The sequence below is a fragment of the Scardinius erythrophthalmus genome, assembly GCF_964197995.2.
Source record: "Scardinius erythrophthalmus genome assembly, chromosome: 22".
NCBI lineage: Eukaryota > Metazoa > Chordata > Actinopteri > Cypriniformes > Leuciscidae > Scardinius > Scardinius erythrophthalmus.
In genome coordinates this window covers 19,654,814-19,674,959 of record NC_138242.1, presented here as the reverse complement: position 1 = coordinate 19,674,959, position 20,146 = coordinate 19,654,814, and the positions used below count along the sequence as shown (strand labels likewise).

The following is a 20,146-nucleotide window of genomic DNA, read 5'->3' as shown; positions in this document are numbered from 1 at the left end:
CTGACAGAGAATTGCTAAGCTTAGTCACTTCTAAAAGTGTTACTAGTCATTCGTGAGAGCTTGAAGACACAAAAGGTAGAGCTGAGATACAGAGGTGAATATAAACACAATGGGAAAAAGCTAGAAGGCCATAGTATGCATGTAGATTGAGCTTGAGGCTCATATATTGGTAAAACTCTGGAGTGTCTGTGACGGTGATGGGCATCTCTGTGAGGACCAACAGACAGTCTGACAAGCCTGGAGCTCAGACTGGGGTTTAGAGGAGGAGCAGACAGACACACACACACACACACACACACACACACACACACACACACACACACACACACACACACACACACACACACACACACAATATCCATACAAAACCTTTCTGACAGCTCCTGGAGGATGTGAATTCACACTGAAGCTGAGGTGTGAGCTCACCTTTTATGTTTGACGGGTAAAAAAAAAAGTGAAAATGTACACCGCAATTCTTCCAACTCAGTTTTCACATTGAATTTGAGTTTCCACTTTTCTTTCCATTGTAATGGCATCATCTCAAACCTTATATTTTGTGTTTTAGTACACATACTCCCTGCATCCCAGCTTGGCAGAGCAACACACTTTGATATGGAATCACAAAGGGCCAGTTTAAACCTGGTAACATTAATTTCAAATGTTTTCTGTGACCATTTGACATTGGAATTTGTGCAAAAACCAAACAGTTGATGGGCATCATTGACTTGCATAATATGGAAAAAACTATGGAAGTCAATGGGGCCCATCAACAATGTTTGGTTACTGACGTTATTTAAAATATCTTCTTTTGTGTTCAGCAGAAGAAAGAAATTCATACAGGTTTGGAACGACTTGAAATTCATTTTTGGATGAACTATCCCTTTAAGCCCAACTTCAGCTCATATAATTGCATTTAATATAAATTTAAACCTAAATATTTGTAATTATTATCTAAATATGTATAATTATATTTCTAACAATTAACATGCAATTAAGTATCCTAAATCATTACATTCTGTTCACACTTAAGTACAGTAATATATGCTTTTAAAGTATATTCTGTTCGTAATAGGTACGCTTTTGTATAAAAAAGTATGCTAAAGCTCACTTCTTTTTCGCAAGGGTTAACTAAACCAGATATGGATATTTTTTTCCATTTCAGATGTAATTTTTTTTAAAGCATGTAACCGACAAAGTTTACTGCTGTTTTTTTTTTTTTTTTTTCACGATTTAGCCACACTTGATTAGCAAGTAAGTCGCGGTTCATTACGACAGATTCGTTTATATTCTACAAATGCAAAGTGGTCACATGTGTTTCTGAGGCGCAAACGGGGTCAAAAAGTTGGGGAGCGGGTCTGAAGCATAAGACAGAAACATCCAGACAGACAGACAGAGAGAGATGCAGATGAGGAGAGATAGAGTCCAACCTGCAATTTCTGAGCTTTGATCTCCTCAACCATAATGGCCAAGCACTTAGTGAAGTCTGTCAGATCCTGGTCAGGCGTTTCCATTAGCTTGCAGTTCTGGAGCAAAATTGGAAGACAAGTATGTGGATAGTTGACAAATAAACAGAATTTTGAATTCAACATCAAGAATTTTGGTAAAAGTTGATATGAATGTGTTAAGTATGAATGCATAGTTGGTCAATATCTTTTTTCACAAGTTTTACACACATTTTATATGCACACAGTGTAGTTATGTGTTAAGCACCAGATTCAGCAAAGGATTTATGCAAATCAAGAAACGGTGTAAACGGTAATAAGCGTAATATTACTTGCAGCATGCAAATAGTATCTATAATGAGACTAATTTACATAGACAGGAGGAAAAACGTCATGGTGACTTCATTTACATACTCTCTGCACATTTATTACCTCTTAAACATCATAGAAGGACGTTTGTGATAAAAAAAAAGCAAGTTTGGGCTGAAATACTGAGTGAAAAAGTGACTGTTTAGTGAAGTTATTCCTATTAAAGGGTTAGTTCACCCAAAAATGAAAATTCTGTCAGTAATTACTCACCCTAATGTTGTTCCAACCCCGTAAGACTTTCGTTCATCTTCAGAACACAAATTAAGATGTTTTTGATGAAATCTGAGAGCTGGATCACTCCTCCTGCAGGCTTATGGACACTATAACTTGCTGGCCCAGAAAATGTATTAAAGACATCGTTAATATAGTCCAAGTGACTCCAGTGGCTCAATATTAAGTTTATAAAGCGACGAGAATACTTTTTGTGCGCAAAAACAAACAAAAATAACGACTTTATTCCACTTTTCATTTCCTTCTCTCTGGGCCTCGAGTCTTTTTACGTAGTGTTTAAGCGTAGCACGTCTGTGTTGCACGTCACCACGTAGGCTCACTATTGGGCGACTCTGGTCATGTGTGTGATGCGTGGTGACGTGCAACACAGACGCGCTACGCTATTACACTACGTAAAAAAAACTCGAGGTCCAGAGAGAAGGAAATGAAAAGTGGAATAAAGTCGTTATTTTTGTTTGTTTTTGCGCACAAAAAGTATTCTCGTCGCTTTATAAACTTAAGATTGAGCCACTGGAGTCACTTGGACTATATTAACAATGTCTTTAATACATTTTCTGGGCCAGCAAGTTAAGGTGTCATAAGCCTGCAGGAGGAGTGATCCAGCTCTCAGACTTCATCAAAAATATCTTAATTTGTGTTCTGAAGATGAATGAGAGTCTTACGGGGTTGGAACAACATGAGGGTGACTAATTACTGACAGAATTTTCATTTTTGGTTGAACTAACCCTTTAAATCTTTTTACACTGTGTTGAAGACCACTACAAAATATTTCAATGTTTCATATTTTGATAAAAATGGGGCTAAAGGGGAAAACAACAGCCTTTGATCGTAAAATAAAGTTTCAAAACTTTAAAGTTGATACACTACAGACTACCCTCTGGCTTCTCGCTTTGTCTGATCGCACTTTGTGTTTTGTAAATGGGATCTCTTGCTGTGCGAATACTTTGAGTGTCATGAAGGGCAGAGGTGAACGTTGCTCGTTTTCCAGTCTCAGTCCCTCGACCGGCTGCATATACACGGCCGTCGCAGGTGACTTCTCAAACGCAGCAGGTACCACAAAAATCCTGCATCCAAACGTCATCTGTGGAGCTTGTTTCTGTTCCTTCCTTTATCCTCCACAGAGCATCACTCTAGTTTTTATTCCTTTTCAAACCCATTTAAATTCAAGCGTCATGGTTTGTCAAACTTCGATTCCCCCAAAAGCCGCATACACCGGCTTAGGAATGACATAAAAATGCATGTATGCAGGATTATAACAATGCAAATAACCTCTACTACTCATTACTTAGCAGATGGTTTTCATTCAAACTGACATACAGTACACTAATTTCAGAGACGGTCCCACAGGGAAGAGTACGGTTAAGTGCTTTGCTCAAGGGCACAGTGGAGGCCTCTCGATAACACTTCACTTCACAGGTTCACTAGCTTTGTTAAGAGCTTTAGCCACTGGACTGATACCACACCACACCGCACCTTTCCAGAATGACAGGAAGTCAGTGGTGTGAATCTGTGAAATCTACATGACTTGAGGAAGTGAGTGGCAGGGGGCCATAGCTGGAGAGGACAAAATATGAATCTCAATCAGAAAGTGTTGTCAGCCCAACTTTGTGTGTCACATAAATAATATTGCAAAAGAGCTTACATTAATATTTAACATATTTTTATATCAGTTTTGGAGAATTTATGGATATATTTATACCAGTGGCTCTCAAAGGGTTTTGTTTCAGTAAACAATACCAAAATAGTACTTCATGCTGAAGTACAAAAGTGCTTAAAATCAAACATCAAAATTCATTAATATTATGATGTACTTTATAGGCCAAATATTATGCATATTTATCAAAATACAATAGGCTAAATAACCATTTAGAAACCCGGATTGTTAATTTTCCTCTTGAATTTCAATGATTTCATGCTCTAGGCCAGAGATTTTCAATTTGTTTTGTGTCAAGGACCCCCCAAATATGATGCTATGATACTAAAATATAAAAGCAGCTATATATTTTAATGTACAAATACTATGCAATATGTACAATACCCAATTTTACTGCATGAAGTTTGTGAAATTAAAAGAAAATATGCTTCTAAAATTAAAGAATCACCTTATTCTAATTATACTGGAGCCAAAGCAAATTATTAAAACAATTTCTGGAAATATTACTCATTTCATTATAACTAATTTCATAACTTCCAAGAAGGGAAAGAATATATAATATATGCATATGCAAACATATGAAAATAAAAAGAAAGTAAAAGAGACATCACGAGAGAGTACCAGAGAGAGTACGCTTACCTTTTCTGTGTAAAACGCCTTGACCTCTGGCAGGATTGAATCAAAGTCTCCATTTATGTAGTCTGGGAGAAAACTTGACGGGAAGACAAGAGAGAGAGAGAGAGAGAAACTGATGTGAGCGAGAGTGGGAGAAGAGGGTGATGGGTAAAAAGGCACAATTTGTGCAGCCATCGGATCCTTTATTCATGTGAAATGAAGGTGCGTCTCTGACACGGGCCATGGAAGGCTTCAGTGACAGGACCCCACTAGAGCCATTCAACGCCTGCCATTCACAGCACTATCTGTCCCCAGACATGACAAAAGCGACACAGACAGCCTCTTGACACAGTGAGGGGTTGAGAGAGAATTGATGCACACTGCTCCGTTGCCGTATACCTCACCCCAAACTTTTGCAACATAGATTTACGATATATACGGAAGCAATGACAAGATTTTCTTCGCTCAGATGGGCAGAGTATTCATTTTGAGAAAGGCAGATCATGTCGCTGCTTCTTTCGTTTTATTCCCAGAGAGAATAAAGGCAGCGTGGGTATAGGTAGGCATTAAAGCATAAAGACTCGATGTTATGATTTCACGGTCCGCCGGGCGGTGCATGTAGCCGCTGAATGAGCAGAGATGCGCTGCCGAGCTGGTTTAAGAATAACACGGCAGCGGATTACAGGAGCACTATCTTCATCTCACGGATGAATCTGAGGCCCGACCAGGAGAACACCGGCTGTGTTATAAACAGGTCCAATAAAAAAGCCAGTCCAATGATACTAAATTGACACTAAGCTTGCTAAGACAATCATCAGTTTTACTACTGCTCATGTTTTAAAATTAATTATTCATTTAGTCCACTTAAACAACAAATGATTGGAAAATAAGAAATGCAATTCTGTTTTTAATGACTTTTTACAGTCTTTTTAGAGGGAGCATAAATGGAATCCGATTCTTGGACTAAACTATATGTGACCCTGGACCACAAAACCAGTCAAGTCGCACCGGTATATATGTGGCAATAGCCAACAATACATTTTATGGGGCAAAATGATAAATTTTTCTTTTATGCCAAAAATCATTAGGATATTAAGTAAAGATCATGTTCCATGAAGATATTTTGTAAATTTAAGGCCTGTTCACACCGGGACGAATTTCGCACCCGATATTCGCTGACGTTTAACGCCTCGTGACTAAACAAAGGGCGCCAGTGTGCACACCGACGCGAAAACCACCACGCGTAAAAGCATCATTATTTAAAAAACGTCTCGGGTTCGTTTTTTTGGTTTGACGCGCCGCGTCAAAAACTATCCGACCAATGAGATTGGCGCTTTTGCTCACGTGTCTGGAGCTTCTGAAGTTACAGTAAAACACAACTTGGGGTCGCTCAAACACAAAACGGTCTTGCCGAGCACACATACGTAACGGCGAAGAAGATATATGCCGAGTAGCGTCTAAACACTGCCGGGAAGAAATAAGACGAGGAAGATGCAAGGCAAGATGAATGTAGAGCTGCTGGTCTCGTTGGTGTCGGAACATAAAGAACTATATGACAAACGCGACAGCGACTACAAAAATCTTGATAAAAGAGAACTATTATGGAGTGGTTTCTGTTTTACATTAAGCGCCATCTAATGTCAGGGAATGAATTTGCATGTTCACTCGGCTCATCGTCAGCGAAAATCGCTTGGGTGTGAACACAAAAAACGCGTTGAAAAACGCTGGCCCTTAAGGCCTGTTCACACCGGGACGAATTTCGCGCGTGATATTCGCCGACATTTAACGCCTCGTGACTAAACAAAGGGCGCCAATGTGAGTGTGCACACCGACGCGAAAAACGCCACGCGTAAAAGCGTCATTTTTTAAAAAACGCCTCGGGTTCGTTTTTTTGGTTTGACGCGCCGCGTCAAAAACTATCCGACCAATGAGATTGGCGCTTTTGCTCACGTGTCTGGAGCTTCTGAAGTTACAGTAAAACACAACTTGGGGGTGCTCAAACACAAAACGGTCTTGCCGAGCACACATACGTAACGGCGAAGAAGATATATGCCGAGTAGCGTCTAAACACTGCCGGGAAGAAATAAGACGAGGAAGATGCAAGGCAAGATGAATGTAGAGCTGCTGGTCTCGTTGGTGTCGGAACATAAAGAACTATGACAAACGGGACAGCGACTACTAAAATCTTGATAAAAGAGAACTGTTATGGAATGGTATTAAGCGCCATCTAATGTCAGGGAATGAATTTGCATGTTCACTCGGCTCATCGTCAGCGAAAATCGCTTGGGTGTGAACACAAAAAACACGTTGAAAAACGCTGGCGAATAACGCGCGCCGATATTCGTCCCGGTGTGTACGGGCCTTTAAGTCCCATAAATATACCGTAAATATATTTTTGTGAGTGGATGCAGCAAAATCACGAATTTATTCAGCTTTTTGATGATGTATAAATCTCAATTTCCAAAAAATTACCCTTGTTGGTTTTGTGGTCCAAGGTCACATATATTAAAGAACAATATAGGGCTGTGCAATGTATCGAAATATCTCAAATGTGCATATCGCAACGGCTTGCAATAACTGGGGTCATGAACAAAAGACAAAGAGAAAATCCGTCACTGCTCTTGACTGAATAGCTTTTGTAGCTTTAATAAGTATCAGCATATATTTAATTCATACAGTGAAGACTGAGCAGTGTTTATTTTTTTACATTTGATTATTCAATTTCTGTTGTTAAATAAACCTAATGTAGGCCTACCTGAAACCCTAAACCCCTGTTTACATTGATGTGAAAATGACACTTCTTATGCTACTAGTGAAACACTGCTGTTCACTTTCAGAAGTTGTAGGGATACTTTCTTCTGCCAAAAAGAATGTGAAACATGTATGTAGGTTATATCATTTTAAATATAATTTATGTTTATTTTACACACCTTAAGCATTATCGTATCGCATTTCGAATATCACATTATTTAATCAGTTATCGAATATTGTATTTTTTTTCAATATCGTGCAGCCCTACAACAAAACAAAAAAATTTCACTGACAAAATCTATAATGTGCATCTTTAACTAAACAATGTAATGAACAAACATTGTAAAGTCAGTAATAAAACAATATTTTCTCTTAGTTGCAAACTTTATGAGTTTGATTCACTAATATTCATTAGAGTCATTCTTTCAGGAATCGGACTATACTGTGTTGATTCACTAAACAATGACTCACAAGCCTTATAAAAAAATAAAATAAAAATGTTTTATTGTAGCTTCATGCATTCCTTTTTTTTATCAACACTAGATTGTGGGTAAGTTTCATTAAAAAAGCAACATTTTAAGCATAAAGCTGAGAAAATTCAGAACGACGATCACAACATAGATGGAGTAGATCGAGTCCATCAACACACCCAAAGCTTGCACAGTCCTATATCACTTCCTGGGTCGACATTTCATTCAGTAACATTAGGCAGTTTTGATTGATATGCTATTTAATGTTGATGATCATGTTTAATTTAGATATGCATATGATTACATATGATATTGCCTGTTTCTTTTCTTTTTCTCCGCCTGTGTTTTGATCAGGAGATTCAGTACTCTTTCAGAAAATGCCTAATACCGCCCCCTACCGTATAACAGTGAAAACACGGAAAGCCGGAAATTTCCATCAGCGGCAGGGAAGCGTTGTCTCATAAATGATGGAAATTTAAGTCGATGACAGGGAAAGAGTTAATAAAACATTCTGTCCGTAACAGGGGGTCAAAATGTGAAAACCATTAATGGAACCGTTAAAGGTGCTGTATGTAACTTTTTTTATAAAATGAATCCTTTTTTTATTGCCCGTCTGTGAAGGGGTTGTAATCACACATTACAATGATCCACTTTTCGCGTTTTGCTATTACCTCTGAAGACCAGTATTCCTATTTTTATGTGAAGTCTCCGGGTCGGATTTTCTGCGAAATCCACCGGATGTGACGTGCATGCGCGCTCCCGAGCCTCTCCGTTTTATATACAGTCTATTGCGACGGCACTGCAGCTAACGTCATGGAGTCTGATAACACCAAAAAACGACCTGCCTCCAGCACAACACAGACTCCAACACAAACTCCAAAAAACCAACAACAACAAAAAAAAAAACAATTTATCTGCTGAAGCTCGTCAGGCCAAACGTCAATCGGATCGACTCAGGACGAAAACACGGATCAACATTGGCAGAGCGTTTGAATTATGGAGAGACCTCCGCTTTGTTTTAGGTATAAAAACAGACCCTGAGTTGGCTTTCATCCTTTTGGACAGGTAAGCTAACAATACTTAAAAGCATGTAAAATATATTGTGATTTTGTGCTTTAGTTGGCTCAAGTTAGACATCATAAGTTCGCCAGCTAACGCCGACCATTTGCTAACGTTATCTGATGTGAAAGACTACAGTTGTAACTTTATTGCTTTTCACGAGCACGAGCGCTGTTGTTGCAATCTGAAACATCACCGCTAGAGGCCGCTGGATCCTACATACAGCACCTTTAAACGTAAATCAAAAAGTGATCAAGCATAATATATCATGTTAAGATTCAACGTGGTTACAATTTGTGCACCTACTAATTGATTTAAAAGCCCCAATTAATCTTTCTGCCAAAAAAGCTGGATCATCTAGAACACTTCTGGCTTTGACCAAGGGTTCAATGTGCAAGAAAAAGCAATTCAAAGCAATAAACAGTTGAAGTTTCCTGTTGTTGCGCTCCAACAGACAATGGTTAAACAGGAAACCATAAATAACCCTCAGCAGTGACAGTTCTCCGGCCACATTAAGGTGAAGCTAAATTAAACCTTTCCTTTTGACATTTTATCAGCAAAACAGCTCTTCCCACCGCAGAGCTCAAATTGGAGGCAAAATACACCTCTTTTACATTCAAATTAAAGTGTCACTTAAACTTAATCGTAACGCAGGGACTACACCTCGTTGGAAAAGAACTCGATTTGAACCGGCACAGAGAAAATTAGAATTAAGAATTGAAGTAATTCCAGAAGGTCAAGACCAACCCCAATGGGAGAACCTGAGATCAGACACCCTGTCACATCAGATGCTTCTTTTATTTTGTCACAGCCCAAAGAGACAAGACAGACAGACGAGATCACAGTTATCGGTCTGGCTTCCTGGTTGTTTTCTTGTTACGCACTCTAAAATAACATCAATGAGGATGTGGGGAGGTGAAAATTGGGATCCCAAGTGACATTCAGGAACAAAAATACATGCAAATCCTTAAACGTCTTGTATTTTGTTGCAGCCTTTGTTTTCTAATAAGTGATTTGACTGTTCATCAACAGGGGAGCTTGGTATTGGCTTCATTTGGTGCAGCACAAATTCCGCTCTATTTTTTAAGTCAATAAGCCCACTCAGGACTTAAATAACAGATCGCCTGCTTTATGCCTGGCAGTTTCACACACCTCTCAGAAGACCCCTCAAGAGACCTCTTCAGCTGTTGCTTCATTACAGGCAGTCTGTTGAAATCATAAAGCCGCCCCTCCTGAGTGGATCATTTGAACAGACGATCAGCTTTTGATTATACCTCAGAGTTCAATTTCGAATCCTTCATAATCAGTAAAGGTCACACAAGTTCGAATAACTACAGCCGCACAACAAGTACCAAGCTGAAGTACTGTACGTTACTGTGTATCCATGGTGACATACATTGTGTCTGAATAGGCGTACTGAACTTCCCTGCTTAATATTATTCATAGTCACGATAATGAAGTCACAACTACTGGCTGAAGTGCCTGATCATTTAGTACAACCTTAAAGTCCCCCTGTAGTCAATAATTTTGGGGGAAAAAAAAACACAATTCTTAAAATAGCCTTAAAATTGCTTGAAAGTAACTCTACACCCTTGTCCCATTTAGTACACACGGTTCTATGAATATGCAAATTAGCCCCGCCTCCACTCACTCACACCAGCTCAGAGATTTACTTGTTGACAATCACACATTGAAGAAGGGATTGGTTAAAAGGTAGTTTGTCAGAAACACCAGCGATTTCAAACCGTGTTTTTGAGACTGTCTTGGGTTCACTGCCGTTTTAAAGAGAAAATACTCATTAATGGTGTTGACTTATGAATTTGCATATGGTTTGTCTTAAAGCATATTAAAAACAACACATAGACATTAAAAGCTTGATTTTCACTTTAACTGATGGACATTACATTGTTGGTTTTTGAAACTATTTAGTAAGCATTATTACTTATTTCACATAACAACAGTAATTTACATATAGAAGTCTTAAAGGAATGGCCAAAAAAAAATCTAAAATACTAACATTATAAGTAAATTAAAAGAGGACAGAAAAAGGTTAATTGTAAAATGCAATTTATTCCTGTGATGGCAAAGCTGAATTTTCAGAAGCCTTTACTCCAGTCTTCACTGTCACATGATTCTTCAGATTAACATTTACGACTTAAAAGATTTAAAGGGATAGTTCACCCAAAACTGAAAATTCTGCAATTATTTACTCACCCTCAGATTGTTCTAAACCTATGTGAAATTATTTCTTCTGCTAAAAAAATAAAATAAATAAATAAAAAACAGCTAATGAGACATCTGAACATTGGGATATTATCCAGAGAGCGATCACTGTTGATAATCCAGACATTTTGGGAATAGAAACCTGTTCCATAATAAATGGCCGATACCATCTGCAAATGGTAGAATAAAACATGGTATGTTTCATGAGCTCCAAAGCAATAGTGTGTTCACTGCTTCAGTTCAAATAAAACTGAGCTTTCTAAACTAATCAAAATGTACCAGGAAAGGTCAATGCAGTAATTACATTTAAGGCAGTGTGAGATAATAACAGGATGTGTCTTGATCTGTGCACCAGCTCTGAAGATTTCCCTCCCTGTCAGCTCCTGTTTGCACAGTGAGATTAAAAATGAATAATCACTGTGGATGCATGTAATTAGGCAAGGCCAGAGGTCTGCCAGACATATGAAATGTGTTCCGGTCCTGCATCAAAAAGACTTCTGGGAATGATCGCTGCTCACAAATGAGTATAAAACAAAAAGATGTCACAATGTGCAGACAGATTTGCAAGTATCATTAGTTACACACTGTGCGGTAGGTTTCGGTCAACTCAGCAATTTTCAATTAAAGGGATAGTTCACCCAAAACTTCTGTCATCATTTATGCACCCTCACATCTTTTCAACATAATAACTCTGTGTTAGAAAAAGACCACAATTTAAGTTGTTATTCATTGATGATCCTACCCTCAACTGGCAAGTGAGTTGAACTTTAGGCTGGTTTTGTGAACTGAAACAACACATTTATTGAATCATTCAGACCATTTCTGTGAACTGAATTAATTGAAAAGATCTGAATCTTTCAGACCATTTTTGTGAACTGAATCAACCAATTTATTGAAAAGTCTGGAATCAATCAGACCATTTGTTTTCAAACCGAATTAAGCAATATTTTGAAAGAATAATATCTTGTGTTATGTGAACTCGATCAACTGATTCATTACAAATATGTGAATAATATAGACTGGTTTTATGAACTGTATTAAAATATTCATTACAAATATCTGAATAATTTAGACTGGTTTTATGAACTGGATCAACTGATTCACTTGAAGATCTTATCCATTTAGAGTGATTTTGTGAATCTAATCAGCCAGGCTGTTGTTGAAAATAAGAACTTGTTCTTAAGTGACTTGCCTGGTTAAATAAAGGTTAATTTAACCAATTCATTAAAAAGATTTGAATTGTTCAGATAAGTTTTGTGAACGGGTGATCTGGAATCATTCAGACCATAAAAAAAATGAATTAACCAATATTTTTAATTACAAATATTTTGAATGAATAATATCTGTTATGTGAACTGATTCGTTACAAATATCTGAATCATTTAGACTGGTTTTATGATCTGGATCAACTGATTCACTTCAAGGTCTGATTCATTTAGAGTGATTTTGTGAACCAAATCAACCAATTTGATAAAAAGATTTGAATTATTCAAATCGGTTTTGAACTGAATCAAACAATTCATAGGAAATATCTAAATTATGTATGTATGGAATTAAATGAGGGTAGCACATTACAGAAATATAGTATCCCTTTAATTCCCTCAAAAATGTTAATTCCTTACTTCCATCAAAGGAAGAACTAAAAAAGTACAGCATCTGTTGATGATATTCATCTCCAAATATGGAATATTTTGCTTGTTGCTCAGACCCAATTAATTTCCAGCGAGTAGATATTCCCTAATGACAACGCATTTGGCTAACTGTCTGGAGAAGACTTCTATACTCCGTTCTGGCAGCTCTGAATAAAATCTACAGATGACAACAAAAGCATATGGAGTAAAGCAATGACAGGTACAAGAGAATTGATGGATGTGACATGGAACAGGGCCTGCTGTATGTGTGCATTCAAAAGAGATTGTTTATTTTTTGGAACGTCCTTTGAGGTGTCTTTGGCAGTGCTGCTGCAAGCTGATAAGCTCAAAACAACAAGCTTCTGACGATCGTAGTCGAAACATACTTTACTGGCAGTGTGCTGAACGGATCATTAGCTCCCTATGAAGAAATTCTGACTCCCTTAAATATGCCTGCCGTCACAATAAACCAGCTGTTTTGAAGCAGCAGCTCAGTCTGTTATACGTGGCGCAATATATGTCAATTTGCTGTTTATTATCCCATTTGAATAATTTTACTGGCTCAGGCTTTTTAAAACCAATATCATGCTTATCAATTTAAAGAAGTGTACTTGCCAGAGAGGGAGAGCGTTTCATGGTTTCAGTAATTAAAAGTTTTAACAATCATTGTGATGCCATTAAAAGACAGTGGCTATTTTTAAATACAAAAAATTGTTTTACGAATTTACTACTTTCTTTTGCTTCATGCTGCTAACTTGAATTAAAAGGTTAGTTCACCCAAAGATGAAAATTATCCCACAATTTACTCACCCTCAAGCCATCCTTCATCTTTCTTTCAGCCAAACCCAATCAGAGTTCAGTTATTTTAAAAAATATCATGGCTCTTCCAAGCTTTATAATGGGAGTGAATGGTACCTTAGATTTTGAAGCCCAAAAAAGCGCATCCATCCAACATAAAAGTAATCCAATAAATCCATACAAATCCACAGGGTTAATAAAGGCCTTTTGAAGCAATGCGATGCGTTTTTGTAAGAAGAATATCCATATTTTCAACTTTATTGGCTTTCGGTAACGGCTGTACACGAGTCGAGTTCCAGCAAAAGGGTGACCTCTAGACTCGCGTATGGCCGTTTCCGGAAGCCAGTGATTATAGTTATTTTTGGGTAATTTTTAGGTGAACTAACCCTTTAAGCTATAGAGCTGGTAAGTCCTGCCCCTTCCGCTAACCCCACTGGACCTCTAGGTTGAAAAATTGTCAATGCAAGTGAATGGGAGAAAATAATTATTTTCTGGTCCCGTTTGAATTGTGCCATGAATGTGAACATATGTTGTCTGTGAATTTTTAATATAATTTTTCGTGTAAAGAATGCTACAATTTAGCGGGTAGAAGTTTGATACGGTTAGACTTTGTGCGAGAGCACTTTGTGGACTACAACTCTTCGCTGCTTTCGACGCGTTTGAAACGTCACCACCACTCGCACACGGACACTAGCTCACGGATCCCGCTAAACATGGCTGTGTCTTTGGTGCACTTCACCGCCTTCTTTCATGGAGAGTACAAAATTGTTGAGGTTGGCGAAAACCACGGGTAAGTCAACTTTATGGGGTGACGTCACATAGGCGACATGTAGTCTTTCTCGTTATGTCTTTTCCACAACTGCTAGCCGAAGAATCATACCATATACTGTCAAACTCGTAACATGAAAAATTATATCAAAAATTCACAGACAACATATGTTCACATTCATGGCACAATTCAAACGGGACCAGAAAATAATTATTTTCTCCCATTCGCTTGCATTGGCGATTTTTCAACCTAGAGGTCCACTTGGGGTTTTACGGATGGGCGGGACTTACCAGCTCTATATCGACAACACTTGCTGCACAAGGTTTCCACTTGTCGTTAAAAAACGCAAAAATCTGGGTTACATAAAAAGCACTTACAATGGAAGCGAATAGGGCCAATCCATAAACATTTAAACTACTCACTGTTTAAAAAGTATACATGTGTATTTTAGGGCATTGTTTACTAAACTTTTCTGTGTGCATCCAATTTTACAAGTTTGTTGCCATGACAACTCAACATTAAAACCCTAACATGACTGTAAAAATGACAAGACCTACTTAACAGCTAACATAATACATAACAGCTGACATAAGTTTGAACAAAATAATTAATTTACTGTGCTTTAATAAAATCATAAGCTGCACAGGCTCATACAGTAAATTCCTCACTGTAATCTCCATTTTTGCTTTTAACAAATTAAACAAGGGATAAGTCCAAATTACTTTTTGCAGTAATCTCCATTAAACCACAAATGCTGTTGATAACGCTTACCTTGTACTGAACCTGGAATGTTCCTTTAACAAAAGACAAACATTGTCTCCAAATTCATGATCTTTCCAAATCGTCACCTTCCTAAAATAATTGGAATGATCAAATGATTTAGGCAATTATTTTAATAAGGAGACGAAATGTAAAGACACCAAAGCTACCAAAATAGTCCATACAACAGTTTTTTTGTTCTTTTTGGAGCTTGACAACCAAACATTTTCTAGGTGACAAAATAACAGCATTTGTTTTTGGAGGGACATGAGGCTAAGTAATGACAGGATTTAAACTTTTGGACAATCTATCCCTTTAAATAAACAAATGCTCCAGTATGTGTTTGGTTCCATCACTCCATGCTTGGAGAGTCTGATACTCAGCTTTATTTTTAGGTGGGAGAGTGAAAAGGGGACCCAAACAAAAGAAAACAATTGAAAACCGCTCAGGAGAGGAGAGAAGTACCCAATTTAGAGGCCTGGAGATGAATCTGGCCTGTCAGCCACTGACAAAAGGTGATGGATTAGGAGTTAAGTCCTCTGAAAGCACTCTAGCAAACAGGATACTCCTGAGGCCTCCTACAAGTCCAGCAGCTCTGAGAATGAACATGTGCAATGACACCAGAACCTTGACATCACCAGATCCATCTATGCCCTCCGAGTCAATAGTGATGGGAGCCAAAATAGGTTCTCACCTCTCGCGACGACCCTCCGTGAGCCGGTACAGATGATTGGCACCTCCGTCGGCACATGCCCGGATCTTGGCTGAAACGGCAAAAAAAAAGTAACAGGAGGTGCTTAGTTGAATCCTTGATCGCCTTCATTACAACTCAGATCTCGGAGCAAAAATGAGTGAAGAGGTAAATATCATTGAAATCACATTATACGGCTATACGTTTGAAGCCATTTCAGAGCCCATCTCGGTAACTGCTGACATGCCGAAATGAAAACAAATAGATTATTCTAGATCATGGCCATAATGACAGTAATGGCTCCCTTGTGCCTTTCGTGAAAGCACTAATCATTTCAGGATGAAGGTCAGTCTGTCCTGTCAGGATCATCATCGATTCTGATAAGCATGGTGAGACTTGTCATTTTCAAGGTAAGGCCATGGGAAGCTAAATCCAGTTAAACATGCCATTGGTTTTGACAAGGGATATGACAGCCACATCTACATAATGAATCTTGATCTACACTGTGTAATACTTCATATACTATATCATATAATGATGTCTTTAGGTATTACCTTTGATGAAAAACAGATATGAAAAAAATATATAAATAAACATGAAAATATTTTAAAGTTTTGTATTATAAATCTGACTTAATCTGATTTTCATTGTAGGCCTATATATTCATTTATAATGCATTATAACAACAACATATATATTTATTTAATAGAAACATTTAATCAATTAATATTTTTTTATTAAATTATTGAATATATATATATATATATATATATATATATATATATATTCAATAATTTAATAAAAAGTATTAATTGATTAAATGTATATATATATATATGTATATATATATATATATATATATATATATATATATATATATATATATATATATATATATATATATATATATATATACACACACTGTAATATACAGGGTGGGCCATTTATATGGATACACCGTAATAACATGGGAATGGTTGGTGATATTAAAGTCCTGTTTGTGGCACATTAGTATATGTGAGGGGGCAAACTCCTCAAGATGGGTGGTGACCATGGTGGCCATTTAGAAGTCGGCCATCTTGGATACAACTTTTGTTTTTTCAATAGGAAGAGGGCCATGTGACACATCAAACTTATTGGTAATGTCACAAGAAAAACAATGGTGTGCTTGGTTTCAACGTAACTTTATTCGTTCATGATTTATTTACAAGTTTCTGACCACTTATAAAATGTGTTCAATGTGCTGCCCATTGTGTTGGATTGTCAATGCAACCCTGTTCTCCCACTCTTCACACACTGATAGCAACACCGCAGGAGAAATGCCAGCACAGGCATCCAGTATCCGTAGTTTCAGGTGCTGCACATCTCGTATCTTCACACCATAGACAATTGCCTTCAGATGACCCCAAGATAAAAGTCTAAGGGGGTCAGATCGGGAGACCTTGGGGGCCATTCAGTGTGTGAAGAGTGGGAGAACAGGATTGCACTGACAATCCAACACAATGGGCAGCACATTGAACACATTTTATAAGTGGTCAGAAACTTGTAAATAACTCATGAACGAATAAAGTTACGTTGAAACCAAGCACACCATTGTTTTTCTTGTGACATTACCAATAAGTTTGATGTGTCACATGGCCCTCTTCCTATTGAAAAAACAAAAGTTGTATCCAAGATGGCCGACTTCTGGTCACCACCATGGTCACCACCCATCTTGAGGAGTTTGCCCCCTCACATATACTAATGTGCCACAAACAGGACTTTAATATCACCAACCATTCCCATGTTATTACGGTGTATCCATATAAATGGCCCACCCTGTATATATATATATATATATATATATATATATATACATATACACACACACTGTAAAATTATGAAATATACTGCATAAAAAAGTGCATAAAGCATATTCATATGGTATATATATTTATATTTTGTATATTTATATTTCAAATGTAGTATTTTTATAATAAATAATATATAAAACACAATATATTTATAAATAAATATTTGAAATAAAAAAATGCATAACAACTATTAATACAATTATGAAAAGATGCATTATGACAACCTTTATAAAGCACTATATAAACAAGCTTCACGTGAAGTGTTACCTGAGATTCGGTTTTTAGTTTGTGAATTCAGTGCAGGCGAACAAATCTTGGAAAGATGTCGCAGCATATGCTCAGTTGGAAACGTACAAAAAAAAAAACATCTAAAGTGACATTAAAATGATAATCCTGCCGACTTTGAAGTCTGACAGGAGCAGAAGTTCAGAAGAAGTGCTCTTGACTTTTTTGTAGCTGCTGAACGAAGCACACAGATGTTTCAAGTTTGATTTGATTTATTTATAAAGCACATTTAAAACAACCTTGGTTGACCAAAGTGCTGCACAAGAAATATCTAGGTCCATCCCCAAAATTAAAATAAACATTCACAAGACATTAAAAGCACAAGAGTACAAATAGATTTTCAAAAATTAACAATATTGCATGGTCCCAGGTGTGGGATTCACTCTCTAGACAATAGCAAGAAGTAACAAACAGGAATGTAAAATTTTAACTGAATAAATTAGTTATTTTAAACCAGGTGCTTTGAGAGTGACGGCTTTCCTTTGAAGACTTTTCTTCCTTCTTTTATCAAGTAGCTTGGTTATAAGCCTGCAATCCTAAACTACACAAACCCAACGGTACTGCATTTAAAAACAAACGACGGTGACTTTTATGTTTTGTTTTGTTTTTCTCACATAAGTTCCATGAAAAAGAGAGGGAACATTTTCACGGATGCATGCAACAAAGACGCTATTCTGGGACAATCACTCAGATGTTATGCTTATGAGAGTGAGGAATTGTCACAAAGATCGTGTCAAGAAGAACGTAATCTTGTCAGCACAGTTGGTTTATGACCAAGCGTCAAGGGAAGAGAATTGGATCATACGCCTCATGAATAATGGAATGCGTTTGTAAGATGCTCCTGCAATCCTAATGGACAGGATGACTTTGGGCATACTGTTAAAACAGATTCTTTCAGGTGAAAGCATGAGGAGAATCAAGGGAAATGTTTTAAACAGTTAAACACCTGTACTGGTGACACAGAAGGGGGTGGAAGCGCTTGAACAACACAAGAACATTCACTTTCAATTTACAAGCCACTTTCAATGACTGAATAAAATTCTGCACTCCTGAAAACGTGATAATACACTTTATGAATGCTTGTAAGGGTCATCTTGCTCTACAAATGACACTTTTGTTGCCATTCTCCCACTTGTCTAGACTTCTGAACAATGTCTTAGACTACATAACTCAATAAATCAAAGTCAACCTTGCATTTGTACTGCAGTGTCTGCAGTTTAAAGGCTATTCTGTGGTCAATTACTGATTGACATAAGCTACCGAGAGTCTCCTATATCAACAGGGCATTCACTACACAGAAATAGGGCTGTCAATTAAGATCAATTAATCACATGAGAAAAGTCATCAAATGATTATTCGTTTATTGTAACGTATTGTTTGCATCAAATAAAAAAAATATCTCATCGTACAAAATCAACGGTATCCATTCATGCTGAGAAAAGCCCCTAAATTAATTTAATGAATTAAGACATTGCATTATTGTGCGTAACATTCTTTAAGTAAAGTCTTGAATAGACAAAAAGTGTATATAGTGTAAAGTTTATAGTTTTTTTATTTCCATATTCTTGAACATACATGTATTTTTTTATTTGTGTTGTTAAGACTTGTATGTATGACAAAAATCTTTTGGGTCTCTTTCGCACTGATAAGAAAAAAAGTGAGGTGATCGCGCTGGCGCAACCGCCGACCCCAGGGGGTTAAGACAGTATTTTCTACATGTGTTATTGCATTTTTTATTAAAATAATTTATTTTAGACTATTTAAAAGAGTGGTTTGTTAGTGCAAAATTATAAAATAATGAATCGAAAAGTAATAATAAAAAAAAAGAGGTTCACTCCTCTCTGTAATGACCCATGGACCCATGTTTACACGATTACACTGCAAAATCATTTGCTCTTCAGTTCTGAAATAATGCCTCATGATGATGCATCCAGGCCAGTAATTCATTAGTTCCCAGACAGCTAAATTGGTCTGGCAAAGACATCATTATTTGTTCATAGTGTGATTACACTGGCGTTTTCAATGCAGTCTCGGGAGGTGAATCAAAGAAGCTGTTCTGTAAAGACCCCATCAAAGTAAACAGCATGCAACATCTCTAACTGGAAAAAACAGGGCGTAATTCAGTCTAGCCGTGAACTACATCTAGGAGCAAGACTTGAAAGCTCCGGGCTGAATGCAAACGACTCATTATTTCAACACCAGGCAAATCTATTAATATGAAGACTTCAATAAAATGAAGACTTAACCGCATGCAGAGCACAAAAGGCAATAGTCTAGTCTAACATTCATGACCATGAATCTTGAGAATCGACGGCATTTAAACCGCTGTCAGTTCTAAATGTGCTGTGAATACCTAACCTGTGGCTTTTCAATCACAGCTGCAAGATCATGTGAGCTGCTTCGTCTAAGACTTTGAATACCGATCATCTTTTAGCATTGGTCAAACAGTAAGGAACATTGAATCAGTGAGTCATTACAATCAAAAAGAAGTTTACGGTGGGACCTCCAATAGTAAACAACCAACCATTCTCACTTTTTGGTGAGGC

The 20,146-nt window shown here is 37.3% G+C and overlaps 1 protein-coding gene across 10 annotated transcripts in view; it reads right to left on the bottom strand.

Moving 5' to 3' along the window:
- Positions 1-20,146, bottom strand: part of tpk1 (thiamin pyrophosphokinase 1) — a 68,397-nt gene that overhangs the window by 25,524 nt on the left and 22,727 nt on the right. For 6 of the 10 annotated variants that reach the window (XM_081353345.1, XM_081353339.1, XM_081353343.1 and 3 more), the window contains 3 exons: positions 15,466-15,535; positions 4,336-4,408; positions 1,428-1,523 (listed from right to left, as the gene is read on the bottom strand). In XM_081353345.1, coding sequence (XP_081209471.1) covers positions 1,428-1,523; positions 4,336-4,408; positions 15,466-15,535 — 239 coding nt within the window. The remainder of the gene's footprint in view (positions 1-1,427; positions 1,524-4,335; positions 4,409-15,465; positions 15,536-20,146) is intronic. The other 4 variants (XM_081353346.1, XM_081353348.1, XM_081353340.1 and 1 more) reach the window with 1 other exon arrangement.